Consider the following 25670-nt stretch of genomic DNA (forward strand, 5'->3'; position numbering starts at 1 on the left):
AAATATTTTCTGGACGCAGATCTCGATTCCGTGATGGTCCGTGATTTTCCGGGACGAATGGCAACCCTACCATAGCCTCTAGGCATAAACGTAAATAAATAAATGAAAAGCTACAACGAATTATTTCGTTGGGAGGATTCGTTGTATATAAACCCATGTTACTTTAATATCATGTATAAGATGGAAATCGCGCAAAACTAAATTTATGACGCTATTGTTGTTTATATGTATACTGAAGTACAAGAAAGAAAAATAAATATATATACTTTTTCATTATTATACCATGGTTGTTGTAATACAAGAATCTTGGTGTACGTTTTCACTTTATTCTAGTTCTGGTTGTTTCCAGAAAGAAAAATCAATTCATCATATCAAAAGTTTAGCAGCGTACAAGAATATTTCACATCAAAGAAGGAGCCAGAAAAGCCTTGAAACCGTATATTTTAATACATATATATGAAGTAAGATACAAATAGGTGAAGATGTAATACAAATACGTGAAGGAGTGTCAACAGACACTGGAAAGTACATCATTCAGAGGTTTTAATTATTTCATGTCATTTTATAGGCCAAATTTATGACTTAGTTCTTAATATTTAACATGGCTCTTGCATATACTGTCTCCAGTTCTGTAAACTCTACTTTTTTTTTTTTTTTTTTTTTTAATGCGAGACACAATAGGAACATTGCTGGTTATTGTCAGTGACTAGAGTAATAATTGAAACATTAATCTTACCTGACAAAAAGGCCAAAAAATTGGTTGTTCGTAATGCATCTTGAAGGAAAAACAAATATGGGCTGCATCCTTTCTTCGTCCATTCAATACCAACGCCCAATCGCCAGGGCAAAGCAAAGACATTCGATACATTTTTCAAATAACTCGATTCTATTTTCTTTAACCAAATATCAGGGTCATCTCTGTAAGCGTAAATTACAATAGATGAGAATCATAGTCAGCACAAGGAAAATTCACTTCTTAAAATGAACAAAGTATTAATTTTAATTTACTAAGCTTCTACCAGTTAAAATATTAGTCTACGGATTAAGCTGAAGTTTTGAAATCTCATGGCATTTTGCAACAAATCTTCAGCAAATTTAATTTTAACGCTGATTGTTGTTATAGTTAACATTCCCCCAGTTTGTTAAAAATAAGGGATAAATTTCGTATTTCTGCTAAAACGTTAATACTCAAAATTTAAACAAAACTATTTTTTCTGCATTTTGGTTTATTTTCTTTGTTTATTTTTTAAATAAATTCTTTTAGTTGTATCAAGTCTATTAACCTTTTTCCAGTATAGTTCGAATCCTACGGAAACTATCTTCAAGTCTCATGCAATTTCGCTGCCAATCAACAAAAATAATCTTTTGTTAAAACGCACAAAATGAAAATATTCACTTTTCTACACACCATTAGAATGAAATAATTAGAACAATGTTGATTTCTTAAGTCGTTCGTCTCGATAAAGCATGCCCAGAAATAATGAAAAAACATATTTTGCGAATTTCAAAGATATTCAGTTACAAAATCAGAGAATATTTTTGTACTTAGCGTAGCATTTGATATATCTGTTATTATTTCTGGTGACTCTTCAACATGGGACAGGATTGCTTTCATTACATCCTTTCACATATGAAACAATCTAATCAAAGGTTCGAGACAACTGATCACTTAAATCTGAATTTTATTTATAGATAGAAACTGACATATTTTAAATCAAATTATTAAAAGATAAGTGTAAACAATAGCTCCACTCATTGAGCCTGTAAGAGGTTTCAAAATTGTTTTCTGTCTTACAGCTTCACCTGGCAACAACCAAAAACATTGTTACAACAAAAGAATGTTTTTAGTAGTGCAGCGATCACCCACTACGTGTTAACGTTAATTATTATTATTATTATTATTATTATTATTATTATTATTATTATTATTATTATTATTATTATTATTATTATTATTATTATTATTATTATTATTATTATTGAGTTTCAGTGTATCTAATAGTAACAAACTCAACAATTTATTGTATCACTAATTACAAAGTCCATTCAATACGTTTTGCACAGATGGATATAATATTTTTATTAGTTGCACTATGATGAAATTTTAGGTGAAAATACTTTGATCCTTTGGCTTCAAAATGGTAATAATTGCTGTTTTCTATTGTTTACAGGTGAACCGCAATGGACACTGAACCACATTAGACATCAGAAACCGACAACAGTCGGTAAGGGAATTCCTGTTCAAAATCGGTGATGAATCAGCCACATCACTTTATGGGAAGTTGCTTCCGGTTTATGGAGGATCACACATTGGATTGCACCAGTATCCAACGTTGGCTGCAGAGGTTTAAAAAACCTCGATTTTCCAGATCAAGCCAGAAAATTATGGCCTCCCTTTTCTGGAATCAGTGCGGTGTCGTTTTCACAGACTTCTTAAAACATAGCTTCACAATTAACAAGGAGTGTTATTGTTTGTCATTGGATAAGGTACGAAGTACTCCCCAGATCAAGAGACTGAAGCTGCAAGGTAAAGTCATTAAACTCCATTATGACAATGACAAGCCCCACATAGTCATGATGACACAACAGAAATCACGAAAATGGAATGGGAGGTCGTCCCTCAGCCTCCGTACAATCCGACTTCGCTCCTTCAGATTTCTTCCTGTTTAGTCATCTGAAAAACGTTCGATAGACACAAGGTCCTCACTTCTTGTTTAAAACAAAGGTGTAAAAGTCAGCCACTTGAATTTTACCAAAGTGCATTCAAGGCATGGAAAGAATGTTGGACGAGATGCGTAAAAGCAGATGGAGGTTACATTGTGTGATATGGATCAAAGGTTCACCTAAAATTTCATCATAATATTGCAACTAATAATAATATAACCATCTGTGCAAAACTTATTGAACACCTCTTGTATTATATAAGTTTTGGACAGAAATTTAAACTGAAGTCATAAGTTACAAGAAAGAAAGAAGCAGAAATTTAAAAAAAAAAAAAAAAAAAAAAAAAAAGATTCTCATATTGTTGCCGTTTACAGGACTCTTACACTGTTAGTATATACAGAAGAGTTGGTAAATCGTAAGTTGTTTCATAAAGAAATCGCCGTATAATAATAATAATAATAATAATAATAATACCATATTGGTATTAAAAATATAAACAACCAATTTAACACAAAAGATCTCATTACAATTTTTAGACCTTGCACCACAAATGCAAAATATGTTTATAGAGTGATTTGATTGTCATGTGAATGACTTAACCTCGTAACACAGGCCAAGGCATAAGTGGCCGATGCAGTTCAGGAAAAAATCATACAGATGCAGTGATCGAAGTTACTGTTTTCACTTATCTTTTAATAAATCTGAATTTATTTTTTTTATTGCAATATTTGTTAATCTATTAATTTCCTTTTCTCCTCCGAATATTTTGTGCTTTTACTAAGATAGTATTTTTCAATACAGAAAAAATGCGACTTATCATAAATGCTCAAATTTATGAGTACCTTTCCTCTCCAGTTACTTCTAGGATATAAGCCTTCTTCGTGGAAATCACTAAGCAGCCAGGAAACATTGTACTGTTTGAATTATTTAAAACCTGAGCCTATAATTAAACAAAAGTATTTTTAATTTAATAAATCGTATAAATCTACACACTAAATTACATATATGATTAACTGATAAAATACCCGATTTTTTCTTAGATCAGTTCCTTCATAGTAAATTCGATATTCAGAGTTAAAAACTGCAAAATTAGACCGAGGATTTAATCCTTGTCTTCCGCTTACCGTACCAGCGCCTTAACTAGAGTCTTTCTATTTCAAGTGTACCCTCGGAAAATGGTGAAACATACTTCGGCTCCACCCTCGCCACCGTCCTATGGAGGGAACCTTCCCTCTGCCTTAGGGAAAGAAGTGAATGACATTGGCTGTGTTGCTAATTTGTAAATCGTTTGGTTTTGACGAGTGAAGATCGTAGGCTACCTAGAATAGCTAACAAGAGAGTGTACAGCGAGGTCCGTGAAATAATTCACTGTGGAAACGCTGTCCGCATCCAATTATTGATGGATCTCGGCCACAGCAACTTGTCCCTCCTCTGTCGAGGGAGGTACGGGAAAATACACATCGACAGCAGCGCCAGCAAGAGCACACTTGAAACAGAAAGGCTTTACTAGGCTACCCAGCCTGATTTCTGATCACTCAGGTTCTCCTTCACTCTTGAAGTAGTTTTTTTGGGGGGAGAGAGAGGTGGGGTATATTATGTTACATTATAGAAATTAACATAAAGTACTTTGCAACATGTACACATGTAACAACTTATAGTACGAATTAGACCACATGACTATGGCATAACTCTTGTTGTGCTTGGACAATCATGTGTCTATGTATATTAGAGCATATCTCTGACTATTGAACTACATAGTACAAGAAATGAACGAAAGAACGGATTTTTTCCCACACGAATTCTTTCCAGTTCTGAATTCCAATAAAGAGAATTAAAAATGCATCGAAAATCAAAGCCAGGGTTCCAGCTTATCGTGCCTATATGTCAACAGTACACTACCCAGTCAACTCCCTGATCCTTCGTTTACACGTTTAGATTATTAATACATATTACTGCTGAAACGATACACAACACAGGGTCAATCCGTGCAAAGTGATCGAGAGAAAAAAGAAAAATTAGCGCTCGGCCTTTTAAAAAAAGTGTAATCTTTTCATGAGTGTTTATCATATATCAGTGTACTTCAAAACCACAATTAATTATTTTTTACATCACTTAGCGACGCAGCGGCTGAAGCCATTTTGCGTTTTTTCGATTTTAGTCGTTTACCTTGTCTTGAATCTCTCAGCATGTATTTATCATATGAAATTGGAAATTGCTGGATATTTCCAAGTCGTGCAGAGCTAAAGCTTTGATCTCTTAACATTTTGGCCTAAAACCACTTGAAAGGGGTGAAGTTAGGGTCTACAGTAGCAACATTTTTGGATATTGAAGACATGTTTGGGAAGAGGAAACAATTGACGTAGAGGTCTGAATTTGTGTGGGCATGTAATCAAAGTATTAAAGAACACTTCCTCGCTGTAAACACTGACTGCGGAATTTAGATCAAACGAAAGAACAAGTCTCCTGCATGAGTTGACAGTTAAAACAAGAATAGACAGGACTGAATATCATTGATATAGCAAGCAGCAAGAGCAAGGAATACTTAAGGACTTTTCTGTCAAGTGCGCATTTTGACTTTCCTCGCCTTCTGCTGATAGCGGCATTCTTCACCAGTCCTGCTGTGTGTGTGATAAGACAATGTTACAACTAGAGGAAAAAAACGAGCTTGAGAGCCTTGACTGGACTAACCATTCATCCTACTTTATTTTACTTCACAACAAGTTTCCAGTTGAATTTATGAACAAAATACCTCCTAGTGTATGACGTCATCCCTTAATACTTTGACTCCTTTCTGCTTAAAAACACAAAATGCGCTTTGTTGTGTGTTATGGTATGCTAAAGGACTAACTATTCCCAACATTTCAGATTTTTTTTTTTTTTTTTTTTTTTTTTTTAATCCAGGCCAGTGTTCGAAGTGGAAAAAACAGAGGCGGTATATTTTATTATGATTTTGACTCAATATACCGGCTATTTACATTTTGTCTTGATCACTGAAAAACCAGAAAAGGTGTGTCCTCATTACAGAAAAACCAGAGGCGGTATGGCATACCACCGCATACCGTCTCACTTCGACCACTGATCCAGGCCCACTGAAGATATTGGACAGTGAAACATGCCAAATTGGCATAATTCCCCAACTTTACGATTCTTTTTCATGGCTTTGAGAGCAGCTACAGGTCTGTAAATTTTTGTGTATTAACTTATGACCCCGGACTACATGTACACACAAATTCAAACCTCTACGTCAATTGTTTCCTCTTCCCAAACATGTCTTCAATGTCCAAAAATGTTGCTACTATAGACCCTAATTTCACCCCTTTCAAGTGGTTTTAGGCAAAATGTTAAGAGATCAAAGTTTTAGCTCTGCTCGAGTTGGAGACGTTCAGCAATTTTCAATTTGGTAGGACAAATACATGCTGAGATATTCAAAACAACGTAAACGCCTAAAATCGAAAAAAAGCAAAATTGCGGCAGCCGCTGAGTCGCCATGGGATGCTGTATAAAAATTATTAATTGTGGTTTTGAAGTACTCTGATATAGGATAAACCTTCATGAAAAAATCAGATTTTTTGGAGATGTTGAGCGGCACCTGCTTGATCACTTGGAATGGATTGACTCCACAGTACGTTGCATATAACAAATATTAATGTTTCGTCATTTATTTGATGGGCTTAACTTTTACAATATTAGTTTATTTTAATTGGACTGACAGCATAAAATATGATATTAGAGTATCATTTGCTTTACACAACGCGAATATACTATTCAATTGAACCAATTTAATATCGGTGGCTCAGAAGGAGGATTGAAGTAAAGGTAGAAACAGTAAAATATTGATTACTGGATAATACATTACATATGGTACATATTGTATATGGTGCTTTTACACATGTATAAAAGAAAACACTAAAACTGGCTCATCTTCGGAATCAGTTACCAAATGGGTTGAAATGGCAGGGCTGTTATTCTGGACTCAAGAGATTGTCATTAAAAGAGTTTATTAAAGCAACTCATCCCTAAGGAACTTCAAAATGACCAAGTGGTTTATAATCCTTATGGATATGAACAATATCCTTATTGGATATGAACAATAAATTCATGTTCGGAAGTTTTGTTTGTTTGAAAAGAAATCTTTAAATTTTACGTTCGAGGGTTATGCCGGCTAGGCTAAAGGAGACGATGATGATGAAAAATGAATGAAAATGATGGAATGAAGAAAGAGGGAGGAAACGGGAGAACTCCGAGAAAACCCACGCACATGGTGTTTGTCCACCATAAAGCTCACTTGGCGCGAGCTGGGATCGAACCAAGGACCCCATGCACAAGAAGTGAACGTGTATTTGTATGTTCTTTTCAGTATTTTTTCCTATTTAGGGGTAAAAGTGCTGTTTAAAAGGGCACAAGCTACTGAAAAGAAGAAGAATATATATATATATATATATATATATATATATATATATATATATATATATATATATATATATATATAGAACTAATTTTAATAGTTGTTATTGCATCGGCTTATTTTCTTGTTTTGGTTGCTATGATAACCATTTTATTTTGTTTATAAAGTAACTAAGATATGATATAACGTAAGACCATCTTGTATGAAGTTGATGTTCCTTATTTTAAGGTATCGTATTTGCTATTAATATATATATTCTAAAGTGTATAATCGTGGTGTGTGCCTTATTTTAATCTTATGAACTTTATAAATACTAACTATTTAATATTTGGAAATGGGGAATGTAACGAAGAATAACGTTACAAACGCTCTATCAGTGAGCCACCGCGACCTCTGTCGGTGTGTTTGTTCTGTTTCAGACGACACGAGAGTCATTCACTTGTACAAATTCAATCTGCCTGAACAGAGAACTGTAGTGGTGGAAACACTTTTTCTGAACAGCCGGATAACAAAATTTGGGTACTTCGTTTTTGTTTGCTTTTGACGGAGGAATAAAAATCTGGAGTTTACTTGCACGAATATAGGAAACGCACAGGTTAAGAGCGGAGGCAGATGGGTTTCTTTAGACACACAAAATGTAACTTTTGAACTATCAGATGTAACGGCAATAAATATGAAATCTGGGAATTTCTGCTTCACAGACACAAAATTATCATTCACAATACAAAAATACTTACTGCAGTAAACTACACGCAAATCGGCAACTTTGGGCTATCAATTTTTATCAAAATTGCTGAAACTACAGTTTTCAGGTGCTACAAAGCAATTTTGCTAAGTACTAGTTTTGGAAGGAAAAAATCGAGTAAATCAGGGTGTCTACTAAAATTCCAAAACAATATTTCGTGACTTTTTCATGACCTTTTCTTTACCAAACCATAAAATTTTGTAGCACTCTTAAGAGCGAATTTAGGTGCGAATCAGGCCGAATTTTCATGTATGCGATAGAAGCAGGGTTTACTTGCGATTTGCTAGCGTCTAAAGATTATATAGACATTTTTGGCGGTGAATTTTGACGTTTTATAAAACAAAGTTTTTCAGTCAGTATTTATATGTATACAGACAAACAAATCGTGACCCAAAAGCTAAATTTCGTGACTTTTTCGTGACATTCGTGACTTTCGTGACCGATAGACACCCTGAGTAAATTCATTTTTGGAGATGAAATTCTATTCGTCATGTATCGAAATTCGAACGATTTCTATGAAATGAGGTGAATTTTCCGCTTCTGCGTATAAGAAAATTTACGTACATGTCTACCGAGCACGAAAAGTTATTTAATGTGAATTAAAAGATTCATTTTGCAAGGAGCCAATGATTTTGCCAAGAGATCTATATGTACTGCACTGACATACATGTTCTAGCGCGTAAGGAAAAGCTTTTGCTAAATTTGGTTACTGATTAATTATTTTGGGGGTCAAAACACATTATTACCCTAACACGAAAACTTCAGTGAATTCTTTATTTTTAAGTTGGTAACGAAGGCAACAATCAGCTTCTAGAAATGTAGTTTAAACTGCGCACCATCTGTGTATCTTTACAATTTCTTAAAATGTTCTTCGCACTAAATCCTACAACATTATTGACTGAAATCATATCTGTCCTGTCTGACAAGCTCAAGTTCAACAACCTTGACAAAGTATCAGATTCCCAACTTTCAACGAGCTTTTCATTAAAATTTACAGGTACCAACGCCTTTAAGCTTTGAAATCCTCGCATAAATGTCTCACATGTCCAGATTAGACAGCAACCAACGCCTCTACACACGTTTACACTGACTGGTTTTTCTTCTTGATGTCTCAATTTCATTATGTTCAAATATAAGCAATCAACGTTCTGTCGCCTTTGATCAACGTTCTCTAATCATCTTATACCAAACTTAATCCATACTTCCTGTTGGTGAAATCAACTTGCTAGACGATAAATGTTGCCTTTGGAAATATAGATGCTCCTCAAAATAGTAATATATATTCCATTTAGGTGAGAAAAGAGCAGTTTTCAATGTTATCTCCATTTATGATAATGGAGCTGAACTGAGGTTTTGTTTTATGTCTTTTGCAACACCTAGAATAGACTTAACATTAACAACGTTCAATGCAATCAGCAGGTGTACAGACCATCATGCAGTTAGCAGATGCTACAAGATCGACTCTCATAGTATAGACCAGAATTTCTAGCCTAAAAGAGAGTTGCTTACAATACCACGCCACTGTTCCCGGCTTATTATAATCGAGAGCATATATATTAATATTACTATTTGGATTTACGGTAAAAACTAGAGTTTACGTTAGGACCATCGTGAGAATTTTCAGCTATGTATGCACAGAGAAAGGTTCAGTCCTTCGTCCAATTTCTACAAAAGATTCTTTGCAGTTGCACGTCCCAGAATCTAATAACAATTCCATCTGAACATTATGAGATAAGACTACATTACTGTGGCGTAAACTAAAACTAACTAACTTAATGAAACAATAATGTATTTCTAAGATAGTGACGTCGAAGAATTTATTGACTTTTTACACGGATAGATAATCTGTCCAGCGTTTCTTCACTTTAAGTATCAATAGGAAGATATCATTGGTTATTATGAAAGAAAACCAACAAGAAATTTTTCCGAGTATTTCTACAGGAAGACTGTTCATCAAAAATTTAATTCTTCAAGTAACCAAATTTTAATTTTAAAAACTCACTTATGATGGCAAGAATTTATCACTGAAACGTATGAATGCTTAGATAAATCTTTAATTTTCATTAATAAAACTAACTTTAATGACTTACACTCTACGGTAGCAGCATTTTTGAGATTTCTAAATTTTTAGTGAAAATTTCACTCATTTTCCTCGACCAAAACCCGTGTCCTTAACAATCTTAATAACACTAATACAAAAGAATATATACATAATGTGTTTGAAGTCAAGCACATAATTTAAAAAACAGCACCAAAGAGTAGATCTAAATATAAAATATAAACCATCGACTCTTACCTTTAACAATGCGATCAATTCCTCTTGTTCTTCGTTAAAAAGAGTTGCGTACAAATAAAGTTTCACTCTGTGATCTACTGCAGCGAAATCTGTGTACGAATATTCAACCTTCTCTCCACCTTGGATGTGATTTCCGTTTTTCTTCCGTTCTACCTTGGACGTTTTGGGAGGACTAGACGCTACTTTAGTAATTGACTGAAGCAATCCGTCGAGGACAGATCCGTATTTTGATGGCGATTTTCCTGATACTGGTGATGAGCCATTTATCTTGGAAGAAGTCTTTGTTGAGTTTTGCTGAATTGCTAACGTGCCGGAGTTATCAATAGACTTCATTTGAGCATTTGGTTTGTCAAGATTAGAACTGTCAGACAGGGTTTCATCGTTGGATGACTTTCCTGCCGACGCCGAATGATAGCTTTGGGAAGAACTTGCTCTGTTTTCGTATGTAGTACAAACACTCTCAGTCAATGAGCCTGTAATCGATAAAGAAGTGTAAGGATTTTTGATTACTGAACAAATCTACCTTGCATTATACGATTATAATTTTGTCTAATCACCACAATATCCGTTGGAGAATTAACTTACCAATAATTTATAATACTGAAAAGCTAATTCGACAAAATTCCGGCCAATATACAGCAGAGTGTCAGGAAGGTGAAGAAACAGGAATGTACAGAACTAACCTCAATGCCCTCGAAGTCTTATGCATCACGTGACTCATCTACCAGAGACGGTAGAGGATAACAAAGAAAAAGTAACGGAACACGAATAAAGTGCATACATACAAGAATAACGGGTAAAGCGGAGATACGAAGAGTAAAAGTGCTGTCATTTCCCGGCTATCAGAATACCTTAGAAGTGTTTACCAGTAAGCACCTGAAATTCAGCTTTGTCGCACTGATGATGGTACAACATATACAATAATTGGTTCTGCATGTGTTTTGCATAAATAAAACAACCTTTTTCATAAATATAGTAATTGTGACTAGTTTCTGCCTCACAAACTATCTGTTTAACAAAATTTAAACTAATTTCATCCTCAGGTAAAACCTATTGAAGCTTACACTAAAATTACAAAATTATGAGCAAAGCAACGTTTATTTATTAAGTAATAAATGTGTCAGTTTCGCCCACTAACCTAACATATTAGTTTCATCACACTTCTACAGTGTCTGATGAAGCCAATATGTTCTGTTAGTTGGCGAAACTGACACACATTTATTAATTAATAAATAAATGTTGTTTTGCTCATCGATTTGTAATTTTAGTGTAAGTTATTTAAGACAGCAAGCTAATATGAATCAATTAGTTATTGAAGCTATGCATACAAAAAGGTGTTGGAAAAAGATACACGAGGATGCTCGGATTTGTCTAGAAAATGAATGATATAATACAATAAAAATTGTTGAACTTCCTAACAATAAGTAATATTTCCATTCAAGTATTAGGTGTGATAGCTACATGCAATCAGTCCAAGTTATGAGGAGCAGCTGATAAGTTCGCGGCCTGAGGTACTTAGAAATGATTCTTGTACTCATTAATGATAGCACTAATTGCAGCACCCTTTAGCAGTATAAATATCAGCTCATTTCAATAATAATCTTATTACGCTACTTTCTATGGAGTAATGTGAAAATTTGGCATTACAGCATTATTTGCTCTATGTGCTATCCTTCAGTAACACAAACTGCAAAGCGCCTCTGCCAATCCGCATGGATTCGCAACATGTCATCGGTTTCACAACATTGCAAAATTCTTTGCATCAGATGGTGAATATCATGGGTGGGTTCTTGATAAATAAGGTTCAGCAGATGATACCAGAGGAAGATCTCTAGTGGCGTAAAATCTCGCTCACTCTATCCGTCTCCGTCGCCGATTCCAATGTCCCGGAAATGGTCTATCGAGCCATTGGCGTGAACATAAGGCATAGTGAGTTGGAGCTCCGTCTTGCTGAAAAATTATGGGAAATCACCGTTCTCATTCAAGAGAGAGGAGTCTGAGTTTTTAATCATGTACATTGATAACTTTTACAAGTGTGAAATTAATGCAATATTTGAAGGATGTAATGAAAATCTCAACTCTACCAACAATGAGACAAAATCGTTTAGGAGGCAGATGATAATATTTTTTCTTATCTTCTGAGGTAAACACATGAGAAGTGTAGACAAGTCAAACATGTTCATAGAACTCTGCCGTACACCAATGAAATCAAAACGATGGTGTCTTAGAATTTTTGGCTACATGCTAGATTTAGTTGTTGTAAACAGCTAGCTACCTTACAAAAGAGAATGTAACGTACTTGGGAAATCATCCAGACATCTTAACCCTTTCCTCAGAGGAAGTCGACTTTTGTCGACAGAAGCAAAATTTCCTTAACATACGAATTTCGACTATAGTCGACGTGTTAAAATGTGTTTGTCCGTATCTTGGCTTTGTCGAGAGTAGTCGCCAAAGTTGTACCGTTCATTTTTTTTTTTTTTTTTTTGTGTGTGTGTGTGTTCTATTGTTTTCGATAAACAATAGAAATCACACAGAAAACCTTTGGCGACTACAATCGACAAAACCAAGATACAGACAAATTTTAACACGTCGACTATAATCGACATTCGCAGGTTAGGGAAATTTTTTCCGTCGCCTTCCACAGTGAAAGGGTTAAAGTGTTTCAGGCTGATACTGCATCTGCACTAGTATTATGCAGAAAGCCTAAACGAGGAAGACTATCTTTAGAAAGCTTGGGCGAACCTCAAGTGAAAATATGTCGACCTGTTGCTACGTAACCATGTGATGATACAAGAAAATATTTTGTTGTTCACTGGCCAGCCTAGACATCTAAGGGAAGATGTCGTTTTTGTAAGTCGGGAGTAACAAGATCACTAAAGAATTAATTTATGCAGTTCCATCTGTAAGTATATGTATCACGATAAGGAATGTTTTTGTCACTTGATAATTGATATTCTTTCTAGACCCCTAAGTCACTGTTACATTACGTTGATATATTCAAATTAAAAATATAAAAAATGAAATAAAAAATAATAATATTCTATAAAACTACGCATATATTTGAATATCATATTTATTCAATCTGTATTTTCAGCGAAATGTAAATATTATTATTTTTTCTACTTGGACTCATAGATAGTACCTTACATTTTCTTATAAATTAATATTCCAGATTTAAATATTAAATCCTATAAAGTAAACAACTCTTACCATGTTTCATTTATTTCTCCTTTCTTATGAGACTACTTTTCTTTATTACTATATGGCTACAAGTACTCAAAAATCACTTTGCGGAAAACTGTGCAATGTAACCATTTGGACACAGCTCAGTTCTCGAAAACTATTGGCGGGAAAATTTAGAAAACTATTTTCAAATGATATACAAACCAAATAGACGATATACTGCAAATATCATAATTTTTTGATAATTTTTAAAGGTAGTGAACTGTTAAGGGTTAAAAATTTCGGTAAAATGGAACAGAAGATAAAAGATAAGGGCGTTAAAAAAAGTTTAAATAATAAGTAGTACTAGATCAGTCATTTTCAACTCACCGACGTATGACGTAGGAGCACAGTTTTACAACATGAGAAAAAGAAAGACAATGAGGAAAGGTGAAGACTTGGGAGAACACGCCGTCATAGACCCACGAGTAGCAGCCTGCAAAACCATCGACTACGCTATCGATGTTCTTGTTTGTGTGTTATCACTATCTTCTACCAGTGTCAAGTTACCTGCCAGCTCCTTCCGCTCTCTGTACGGGTTACTGAGAAGGGGAGCAGCAAATTGTGACGTCACAGAACATTCAGTTGGATATGAAGATACTAGATAACAGAAATAATAATAATAATAATAATAATAATAATAATAATAATAATAATAATAATAATAATAATAATAATAATAATAATAATAATAATAATAATAAATGATAAAAACAAGAACGAGCACAGAAACAAAATATTCAGAGGCTGTTCAGAAATTGCACAGCATGAATAAAAGCGAGGATACAATATATCAGCGTTTTTTTAAGTGGTATCTTATCACAGTTTGCGATGCAAAAGCATCGAAATGAGATACAAATTGAAAAATGTATTGCAAATTGCGATGCATCTTTCATTATTACCACGGAAGCTAAAATAAGGAGCAAGCTGAAAAAATATTACTATTATTTCAAGAAACTTCTCTTTCAAGGGTCTGTTGCTGTAAGAAAAAATGCCTCGACTTCGGGTTACAAAACAGTTTTCCATTCTGTCTTTCCTTCCCTTTGTCGGTTTGTTGCTAGTGGGTCATCCTCCAGACCTTCTCAGGTTTCGGGTCATTCTATCCTTGTTTTTGAGCGTGTAATTAAAAAAAACATGTCCCTTTAAGAAAAAGCACATTGGCACCAGAGAAAACAAGTTCAAACTATATTAAGACGTAGCTGATATATGGTATAACATGAATTAGGCTTTGCACCCACTGTAAAAACCAACATAAGATTTCTCCTCGAAAGACGCCACCGCAAAAAAACACCCCTGTGTGTGTGTATGTACGTCTACGGAAAGGCAAGTCAATGCGTTGTTTTTCTGAGCCTAATTGTGAAGTACTTTCGTAATTATTGGACTTCTTTTATGAATCTATAATTACCCATTACAGTACAGAAAATGTGATACAAAATTTACATATTGCGATACAAATTGAAATCTGAGAGGTCTATGTACTCCGAATATTTTACAAGAATATGCTGGATGATCATCATCAGGATGATATACGGTTAGCCAACTGCACACTAGGTAGGAATGGGTCAGAGTATCCGATACACAAATCGAGGCTGGATTGGAACACACTCCTCCTTAAGTAAATTCTCAAGGAGTAGACAGAAAATATATGTCATGATTTCAAGTTTGATATGGGGCCGCGGTGGCTCAGTGCTAGAGCGTTCACCTCTGTGCTTGTCACCTCGCTCCCACTTTCTTCATTCCACCATTTCATTCATTTCTCATAATCACCGTCTCCTTTAGCCTAACTGGCATAACCGTGGGACGTAAATCTCAAAGATTTCATTTCATTTTTTTAAGTTTGATACTTTGTACGCTGCTTAAATATGGATTTTTTGACTTCCAAACTTGGCACACAAACATACTGCTCTTCAAACCTTTGACGCGAAATCATGAAAGTATCTTCAGTCATATTTGACGTCAGGAATACATCAAATTATTAACCAATAATTTCCTTCTTACGACTACTGAACCACTGACTCAAGAAAGTTAACATAATCTTCAAAATGAGGTATTAGTAATTGTGCTAAAATAGTTAACGTGCAAGTTGTGAACCATTGTTAAAACAAAAGACAATTAATGGAAAATGAGGGCGATTCGAAGAGGATTCTCACGCTCTGAGCCGAAGCTATTCTACAGTGTGGAGACCCTTTAGAAAGAATGAACTACGACTAAAAAATGTTAAGGAAGAAACTGTCAGTCAAGCTGGTTAGTCTACACAGAACTATTACTTAGTGCAATCAAGACTTCCTATTTGATTTAATTTCAATTCACTCTACAATGTTATTATTACTATACAAAAAATACACTGAAATAGAAATTTTCTAAGCTAATAAAAAATGGTAGGATGTAAAAAGAAAGATTAGTATACACCTTAAAATAATTCCCTTATAATTACTATTAATATTAGTTTAACTGTAATGAAAATGAAAGTTGTAAGAAAATGAAAACGTAAAGCAAAAACTGAATGTAAACCATAAGGAAAGAAAATAATAAATCATATACACATAGTTTAGAAGTGTGGCTTTCAACGTTTTGATATTCGCGAAACAGAAAATCATAAGGAAAAAATTGCGAACCAAGAAAGCATGGGATAAAATCAAGCTGCTTTTAAATTTACTTATCGAAGTACATGAACTGATTGCATGCTTATAATAATGTTTAAACACACTCGCTTACAGAACTATTTACTGCTTAATATATAATAGAATATGTTTACAAAGCTACATATTTTATTTTCTTAAACTAAGAACTGTCTTACATGTAAAATAGTACATTTTATAAAGAATCAGAATCAAATCCGTGGACTGATAGTTGAAAATCACTGAATATGAGGTATCATTAAATAAATGGAGAAGTAAGGAGTTAGTTACCTGAAGAGCTACTGTCCGCAAGACCTGTATTTTCCCCATGCTTGTTGGTTTCTTCTAGATCAGGAGTGAGAGCTACTGTCTGAGTCGGATCTGCTCTCAAATCACAGTCTGTAGTATCAGTGTTATCAATCGACCTACAGTAAAGGATTCATTCAATAAGTGTTAGTTCACACAACAAGAATGTGCATGCAGATTTACAGAGAATGGAAATACAGGAACACAAGTTAATGAAAACAGCGGTTATTTTGAAGTTGAATTATCCCTTTCAGTACTGGGGATATATGAGAGATAACTTACGGCAACATGCAGTCCACGCTACGTAACCTTCAACAGAACCGGGCTCGGGGATCTTGCACTTAAGTCAATAATGGTAACGATTTAGCCACAAAGAAGGATATCCCTCAAAAAAAGTCCAATAAAGAATGAATTTAATAGTACTACATTTTTATTTCTAGAATTTTTCGATTAGTTGGTCAACTAAAGTTGAATGTCCATTCTCAGCACCGAGGCTGTAAGAGACAGAACCTCTTGTTTAAGTGGGATCCAAACCTCTAGGCAGATTTGTATCCAAGCCACGAACCTCCATCGCGAATCGAACCCGAAACTATGTAAATTAACCACTCAGGCACGGAAAGACACTAGTAATATTTTAGGAGAATCAGGAAAAGATAAAAATGAAAAAGTACTGAAAAAAATATAAAAACAGAGGAAAATCTTTCATTATAATACACAATAATTGATGTTCAGAGTATAAAAATTCAATACGACACTCAACATGGGATGACGGGCAAAACACATAAAATCCATTCTTAGCATATAATATGAAATATTGAAGAAATAAATTTTTATTTTTATATACCATGCTTAGCGCTCTTTCAGACTAGCACACATGAAGGGTTATACTCAGCACCCGAAACATTATGACCATCTACCTAATACCTGATATGTACATTTTGGGTTCGCAGGTCATCAACAATGCAGTTTTGCATGGAAATAAGGAGGCCTTAGCAGGTGGCTGAGGGCATGGCGTACCTCATCTGCACACACAACTAATTTAATTCCTATAAACTCCGCGAAGGAAGGCGATGACCTCAAATATGATGTTCAATGATACCCCAAAGGTATTCATTTAGGTGGGGGTCATTGCAGCAATTGGAAGTTACCACTTCAGCACAACGTTGGCTTTGTGTTCTTCTACTGAAAAATGCCACAGCCAGCTGGAAACATGGCCGGCATGAATGGGTATACATGATCAGCAATGGCCTGCCGACAGCTAGGACTAGCCCAGTCACGGTGCCTTTCACACGTACTACATATGAAGGTACCCCAAATCACAATGAGCTATCACCGCACCGGCCTGTCGTCCTACTGTGCACGTCTCGAACAGCTGTTACCCTGGAAAACGACAGATTCTGATCTAGCCATCGATGTGATGATGACAGAATCGTTATTTATCGGACCATGCAATGTTGGGCCATTGCTCGGCTGTCCAATGACGATGGAAGCGTGCCCATTTCAGACGTAATCAACGAGACCGTGTAGTTAACATTGGTATAAGTGCCAGACGTTAGCTGCGGATGTCTATATCTAACAGTGTACGGAGAACTGTGTGCTCATACACACTCGTGTTTTGGCCACTGTTAAAGTCTGCTGCTAATTATGCCACAGTTTGCGTCTTAGTCTTTTTACCAACCTCAACAGTCTATGACGTCTGACATCCTTAACGAGATGTGGCCGCCTCACGCCTTGTAGTTTGGTGCTGATTTCACCGTCCTTCTCCCACCTTGGGAAGGCACTAGCCACGGCAGCTCTCAAACACCCGACAAGTCGCGCCGTTTCCGAGATGCTCGTTCCTAGCCGTCTGAAAATCACACTCTGACCACTATCAAACTCAAATATATTGCCGGCCTTCTCCATTTTATGCACACACACCACACTGACTGATCGAATGAGGTCCCTATTATTGTCTGACGAACGCTTCTGCTGTACACCGTGTTTCTTACGTCAGCCTAACAACTTCGCTCAAAAATTAGCGGCTGGTCAGTGTATACGGTGTAAGCAAAAATATCGGGACAATGTGTAACGCTTGAACGGTTGAATGGAGACAAGTGCAATTTGTGAAAAATTTCGTAGTGGGAAACAGATTACCTTAAGGTATCGGGGTCAATTATGACTGATGGTCAAAAATGGAATCAAGAGCTAACTCATAAAGTAGAAATATTAACTCCCATCCACCTAAGACAGACATTAGTTTGAAAGAAAACGAAATAGACATGAACATGATAAAATCACTGAAGTGCTTCACCGGATGTTGCAGGTGATATTAGTTCTCAAGACAGGCTGCAGTTTGTCTAACAAAGCTTGTTATGTCTAACAAAGGAAGTAGCTTCTCCAAACCATTGTTTGACTAGTGCAGTTTATATGTTTAATTCAGTACATACGTATGTATATGGAATCAATACGAACTTAATGTAGCCACAGGAAACAATAATAATAATATATTCGTAACTACCATCAGCATAAACTTAAGAGATAAGATCACCCTTTCAGGTTAACATTGTCTACGTTTATCTTATTGGAACAGGACTCTTTATCACTATTTGCTTCGAAATCATACCAGCAGCTGCTCATGACAGGTATTGTGAAATGAAATTAACTTGTTTTTAGTTTAACGTCCCACGATTACGCACTTTAAGCTAAAAGAAACCGATCACTAATGAAACAGAATGATGGTGAAACTATTTTTTGAGTTCTCCCATTTGGAATCAAACTCGGGATCACGAGTATCAAAGGTGCACGCGCTAGAAACTTGATCGACGGGAGGACCACGATAGCCACTGTGTTTGAAACAACTCAAAGGTGTGATGATGTTGCACAAGATAACATTCTTTTTTATTTTCCTTCCATGAAAGAACATACTTTGTTAATGATGCATGGTTTTGACAATCGTACCATATATAAAGTGTGAAATTTACTTAATTTATAGTTTTTACAGATTAAATCGAAAATACAGGTTCACTGTTGAAAGAACAATTCAATCTTTTTCAGGAGGTCGTGTAAAAGAGCGTGTGTCAGGTAGAACGAAGCTATCTAATAATACAGTATTAAAGGATGTTTTGCATTCGTTTGTTTGAGAACTCCATAACTCAACCAGTAAAGTTGTGGAAGTTATAAATTTCCCTAGCAATAAGGCAAAGAATTATACGAAACCATAACATCAAGCCAAACAAAAGTCATTTAATTTAATGTATGAATATCTGAGTATGGTTGAACATCGCATTGAATTTTGAGATTTAATGATAACGAACAGTGATAACAAAGTATTAGCTTAAATAATATTGTTTTCTTTGATGAAGCGCTGTTTATGAAATTAAATGAAAATCTGCAATGTAATATCCCATGATTATGTCCTTCAGGCTAAAAGAGGAGGATAATTAATGAAAGCGAATGACCGTGGAAGAATTGGTGGAATGAGAATGTACCAGAAAATGGTAAAAATCGAGAAACTAACGGACACAATGTTGTGCATCACAAACTCACATGAGCCGAGATCCAGCTAGGGATCTTCATACCAAATGTGAGCGATTTTCCATTGAGTTCGCGTGTCTTTCAAGAGCTGTTTATGTTAAATTTGACTGATACAAAGTGCTTAGAAATGTCCCGAGAACATATCATTCCTGTAGTCAGTTATAATGCTCTTTCAGGACATTTTATTCGAACAAGACGAAGAACCTCCACATTATGATCAGAACGTTTGCTAATATTTAAATTCACAAACAAGAACAACGAGCTACAATAGAATGGACAGCAAAGTCTCTATCTAGATAGATTGCACCACTCAACTACGTTATTTGGAGTTACAATAAAGACAAGTGTACAAAATTAATCTACGCAATTTCGACGACATAGACCTCGCATATTGGAACAGATGACTGTAGTTAGGCTGTTAATCTCACAACAAACCACTTCAAGTTTTTACGATGCCAGGATGGTGCCAGACAGTTAATGGGACACAGTTTGAGCATTAGTTCTGAAGAATTATGTCAGTAAATATCATATCTGTACATTAAGTTTACTTACTATTATATTACTAATAAGCGTTACATAGATATATTGATACTTTTGCGCTTTAATTTGTAATAGCCGCCACCTTGGATAGAAATATGATACAATCTCTAGTTCTCATAGTTTTTCTGCACTTTGTATTACCTTGCAAATAATATCCTACTCGATAGGCGTTGCTGTTTAAACTTCTTGGGTTACCGTCTCCCTGATTCTCCTGTTTGGTGATCCGTTACAATTTACTAATGACCTAAGATGCATCTTGCCCTTAAGTTACCACAGGTTACATTTCTCTTCATTCACGCGCTTAAGCGTTATGCGGGTTCTGATACTTTTTACTTTATTAGAATCTTATTTCGTAAGAAGCAAATATATTACGTTAAATTTGGATAACGGCAACCTTAAGAAAAATTTGGGTTCCATTAGCCCACAAACTTTTTTTCCCACATGGTCGAAGGAGCTACATAACAGCAACTTGTTCATGGACTGTGGTTCCGTTATTCTGTGCACCTGTGTTAATATAATGATATATTGTATCAACTCAGTGCTATATTGTATGAACTCCCCTCTAGTGGATAGAGCCCTTGGTTCTATTTCAGCTCTCGCTAAATGGGCTTTGTGGTGGTCAAACACCGTATGAATGGATATTCTTGGGTTTTCCCGTTTTCTCCCAGTTTTTCATTTCACAATTTCGTTCATTATCACTATCACAGTCTTCCTTAGACTCGGAGCATAATCCTAAAACTATATACTAAATATTAAAAAAGATAATAATAAAAAAAAACTCTATCAGTATGTTAGGATGACCAGACGTACTGATTTTTCGCAGTACAGTACTGTTTTTTAAAGGACTGTCCTGCTTGTTGCGAAGACGCTTACAAAATCGAGAAATGTCCTTTTTTTTTAAGATGTCCTGCGAAATGACCCGAGTTAATTTACTTGCAATATTTTAATGTTTCATTCTTTATTCACAACATTTTGAACAACACGCACTCTTTCTCTGAATGAGGAATCTGTGTTTTTCAACAATCCTCAAAAGAAGAACAATAAGTAAACAATGGGAATACACTGCTTTCTCTAAGAAGGTCTTGTTGAGATATCAGTAAGACAAGTACGAGACTTAACTCAGTAATTGAATTGGATAATGTTCACATCAACTTGAATTCACATCAGAATTAATTAATAAATAGTCAGGAAAGAAGCAAAGGATTATTATCTGTTATATGAGATCACAAATGTAAAGAAATATGCTACTTCTGGAAGAAATTAAAGAATAGACCACTGTTCAAATGAGGGTAGAGTTAAGCTGGAGTGAATCATTCAAGCAATTTGAAGAAAATCTATTCCATATTCCAAGTATATGATATTGTGGAGTTCAGTATGTCCTTCCCTACCACAAATTCTCCGACTGAGAGGGTATTTTCTATAATGAATAATTCGTGACTGATGAAAAATCTCAGTTAAAAACTGAAACTCTTAAACAGCTAATAACAACCAAATGTTACTATAATTTTGCTTGAAATGAAATGAAATCTTTGAGTTTTACGTCCCACGGTTATGCCGGTTAGGCAAAAGGAGACAGTGATGATAAGAAATAAATGAAATGGTGGAATGAAGAAAGTTGGAGGAAACGGGAGAACCCCAAGAAAACCCATGAGCACAGTGTTTGTCCACCACAAAGTCCACACGGCGCGAGCTATAATTTTACCTGTACTGAATTCAATGACATGATTTTGCAAAACAGCAAGTAACTGCGCGTTGTACATTCAAACGAAAAATACGTCACCGAGCAATGTACTGATGTTTAATTGGTAAACAGATGTCACATATTAATGAAAAGAATTTGTTAAACTTTTTGAAAAAAGTTTGCAAGGTAATTGATGAATAACTGTTAAGACGAACTACATTTTTATTTTTCACTAGCAGCGTTCACCCCGCTTCGCTGCGGTCACCCCGGAACGCAATAAACTTTGTTACTTAGATAATTTTTACTTTTTCGCTTTCAAGTGATATGATAAAAACCATAGAAGATTGCAGTAAATCTTAACATTATATCGCCTGTCATTTATGTTAACCCGCCCCGCTTCGCTGCGGTCATCCCGGTGCTGGCATATTGTAAAAGTGTCTGTAAAAATAAGCAAATCAATTAAAAAATTTTAAACAGAAGATTCAAGCTATTTTCCGCTGTATATCGCCTGTCATTTATGTTAACCCGCCGAGTGACACGGTCATGCGGGTTGCATATAAATACGTTTATTTTTACCTATGATGAACTAATAACAAAGGATTTGTACGTTATGGACACTTGAATGGTCAATTATCTCAAGACACTGGTAATTAAAAATTAAAGTGATATGATAAAAACCATCTAGGGTCCAAATCCTAATAACCCCCCAAAAATGAAAGAAATTGGTTCAGCCGTATTAGCGTGATGAGCGGACAAAGGATTTTGTACGTTCTCTTTTATATATATAGATTAAAATTTTATGCTTCAACTTATTTAAGTTTTCTTTTTAATTAAAGTGACTCCTTCATGTTATTCTATCAAATTATTTAAAACTGTTTCATCAATCTTGTACTTGTTATTCATGAAAGTATTTGGAGTTGTGTTGGATTCTTTCAATATTTTTGTTGAGTACTTACCAAAAAACTTAAGATTAATGCTAAATGAAATAAGGATATGTGTATTGTCGACGCAGTAAACTATCATATACTATATTATTTGTGTCCTACTTTTCGGGGCCGCGGTGGTTCAGTGGTAGAGCGTTCACCTTTGGTGCATGGGGTCCCTAGTTCGATCCCAGCTTGCGCCAAGTGAACTTTGTGGTGGACAAACACCGTGTGCGTGGGTTTCCTCGGGGTTCTCCCGTTTCCTCTCACTTTCTTCATTCCACCATTTCATTCATTTCTCATCATCGCCGTCTCCTTTAGCCTAGCCGTCATAATTGTGGGACGTTAAACTTAAAGATTTCATTTATTTTTGTCCTACTTTTCGCTTGGCAGAATCTGGTCAACCTACAGTGGTTTTTTTTTTTTTTTTTTTTAAGTATGTTTAAGTAGTAAGAACATGATACACAGAGAGTGAAAAAGTGCATGACGACTTGGACTCGAACTTGGGATCTTCTGCGTACTGTACCGATACATTAACTACGCTACCCAGTCCGCTCCCTGAACAACCATACACTCTCACTCTTGAAGTCGATGTTTTTTCACCCGACTATATGGTTAGTACCACAACTTACTGTTGTGCTTGGACGTTCAGTTGGCCAACTAGTAACTCGTGTTACAATGGAGTGCAAAACACGACAATAATAAGAATGTGACAATTAGATAACGTTTATTGGCGACTGAAGAAGTGTACAGGAACAGTTATCGAAAAAGTTTCATCTTGTTAAACGCTATACATATTACAAGTTAGCTATTATGTTACATATTTGAAGTTCCATTTATTTAATATACAACATACTTTGCATATATTCTAAAGAACGGCGAAAGCCGAAAAACAATTAAATCATCACAAGTATACTAAAAGCTAGAAGTTCATGTAACTTTCCGTTCTTTTAATAAATAATCAGCTTTCTTATACGAGGGGCAGTCAAAATGTTCCCGGAATTTTATTGTGGCTCTTTATTAGCACAACATAAGTACACGTCTATTTGATCGCCTTCAAAGAAGGTACACATTTCCTCCACCACTCCTGCCATTGCTGAAAACGCCGACGAAAGTACTCTTTCGGTATGTTTCGAAGTTCAACCGTCGCGTTGATTTTGATGTCTTCTATGGTGGCGAAAGGGGTATCAATGATATTTTCCCTAAAGCACTAACACCCTACATTGATTTTACGGTTATCAAAATAAGCATCTGAAGTATATTTCTTCAATTTGCTCATGAACTTAATGTTTATGCATGGTTTGAACCGCGACATTACACCAGTTGATCACCATATACTTATCCGTTTAGCTATACTACTCGCAAACTAACTGTTACGACCTAGTCACACTAGTTATATTCATAAGTAGGCAACGTAAGAACTACACTGTACAAGATTCACTGTGATTGCATCATAAATGCCAAAACTAACTTTCTGACTGCCCCTCGTATATTAAAAACGAAGAATAAATCAAATTTGAACTCACCTCCGTTGTTCGTCATTTGTCACAGGTAATACTTCAATACTACTTTGACTAGGGTTACTGAGCACCTCAATATCGCTGTCAGATCGCTTTATAATTCCAACAGGGTTTGACTCAAAGGATTTGCCTAAAGAAACAGCAGAACCTAGGAACAAAAAATAATATTTTAACAAGTACTTCAAGTTGGTATTTGTCTTGCCTATTAAGCAAAATAGTATTTTAAAATAATGTGAACACAAAATACCAAAATCTTTACCACCACTAAATAATCAATATTAATGCAAAACCAGTGACTACTTCAGCTTTGTCACACAAACGCTTAGAAATCTTACGTTTCACATTCAATCATACCAGAGGTATACAAGACGTACCAAAATTTTAATGTACCTAAAACTCTCGAAATTACAGCATGATTCCTATCATCATTGGAAACAAAAACAGAATTGCACACAAAATTTAGTCTTTATAGTTTCTTTCACGTTGTACACAAATAATGAAAATATGACATAAATATATAATTTTATATAATTTTTAATCTCATCAGAAACATTTAAAGAAAGCAATCTAAAGCAGTATTTCATTCTACTCAAAACTTACCGTATACACTTAACATGATAATGTAATTACAAAAGCACAAAGAAAGTCACTATAGTCTGCACCATGCATGATATCGAAACAATTCAAGTGCAAATGCCTTCCACTATGTAGTGAAGTGACATTACTTTCGATAATTTCCACCAATACTTTACACAAGCTTTGCAATTAATGTGCCCAGCACAAAGTGGATACGATTTCGAGAATTTACACTTAATTTTCCTGTGTTATTTTTCAGCATTAAATTTGCCCCAGGTACTTATTTTAGGAAATCTAAAGCAAGCTCACATATCTACTACCCACAGCACAAAGAGTGTTAATAAGCATAAATCACTGCAATGTTCTTACAAACTGTTTCAGATGCGTGCTCCTGCTCCAAATTGCCGCCAAGCTCAGCCGCATGAACATCCGCCACTACGTGGAGCTTCTGTCCGGCCTCTTCTCTTCTTTTTCCTGTAAGTCATGCAACATGCACAGCACTCAGAGTTAGCCTTTTGGGTTAGAGTTCATTAAAGATCATACTAAAATATATATATATAAATTTTTGTAAGACCAACAAACCAGAATACAAATAAGGAACAGTTCAACCAGATAAAACAAAAAAGCAACGAATGGCAGAATGGGTATGTAAAACTGTCAT

The 25670-nt window shown here is 35.3% G+C and overlaps 1 protein-coding gene across 3 annotated transcripts in view; it reads right to left on the bottom strand.

Annotated features, from left to right (window-relative positions):
- The window catches only part of LOC145678715 (serine/threonine-protein kinase 11-interacting protein), a 97744-nt gene that overhangs the window by 21503 nt on the left and 50571 nt on the right, over positions 1-25670 (bottom strand). For 2 of the 3 annotated variants that reach the window (XM_081749145.1, XM_081749144.1), the window contains exons 11-16: positions 25379-25483; positions 24440-24581; positions 16242-16375; positions 10111-10583; positions 3507-3604; positions 737-918 (exon numbers count right to left, since the gene is read on the bottom strand). In XM_081749145.1, coding sequence (XP_081605271.1) covers positions 737-918; positions 3507-3604; positions 10111-10583; positions 16242-16375; positions 24440-24581; positions 25379-25483 — 1134 coding nt within the window. The remainder of the gene's footprint in view (positions 1-736; positions 919-3506; positions 3605-10110; positions 10584-16241; positions 16376-24439; positions 24582-25378; positions 25484-25670) is intronic. The other variant, XM_081749146.1, reaches the window with a different exon arrangement.

The sequence above is a fragment of the Thermobia domestica genome, chromosome 2 (genome assembly GCF_964235325.1).
Source record: "Thermobia domestica chromosome 2, izTheDome1.hap1.1, whole genome shotgun sequence".
NCBI classification, from domain to species: domain Eukaryota; kingdom Metazoa; phylum Arthropoda; class Insecta; order Zygentoma; family Lepismatidae; genus Thermobia; species Thermobia domestica.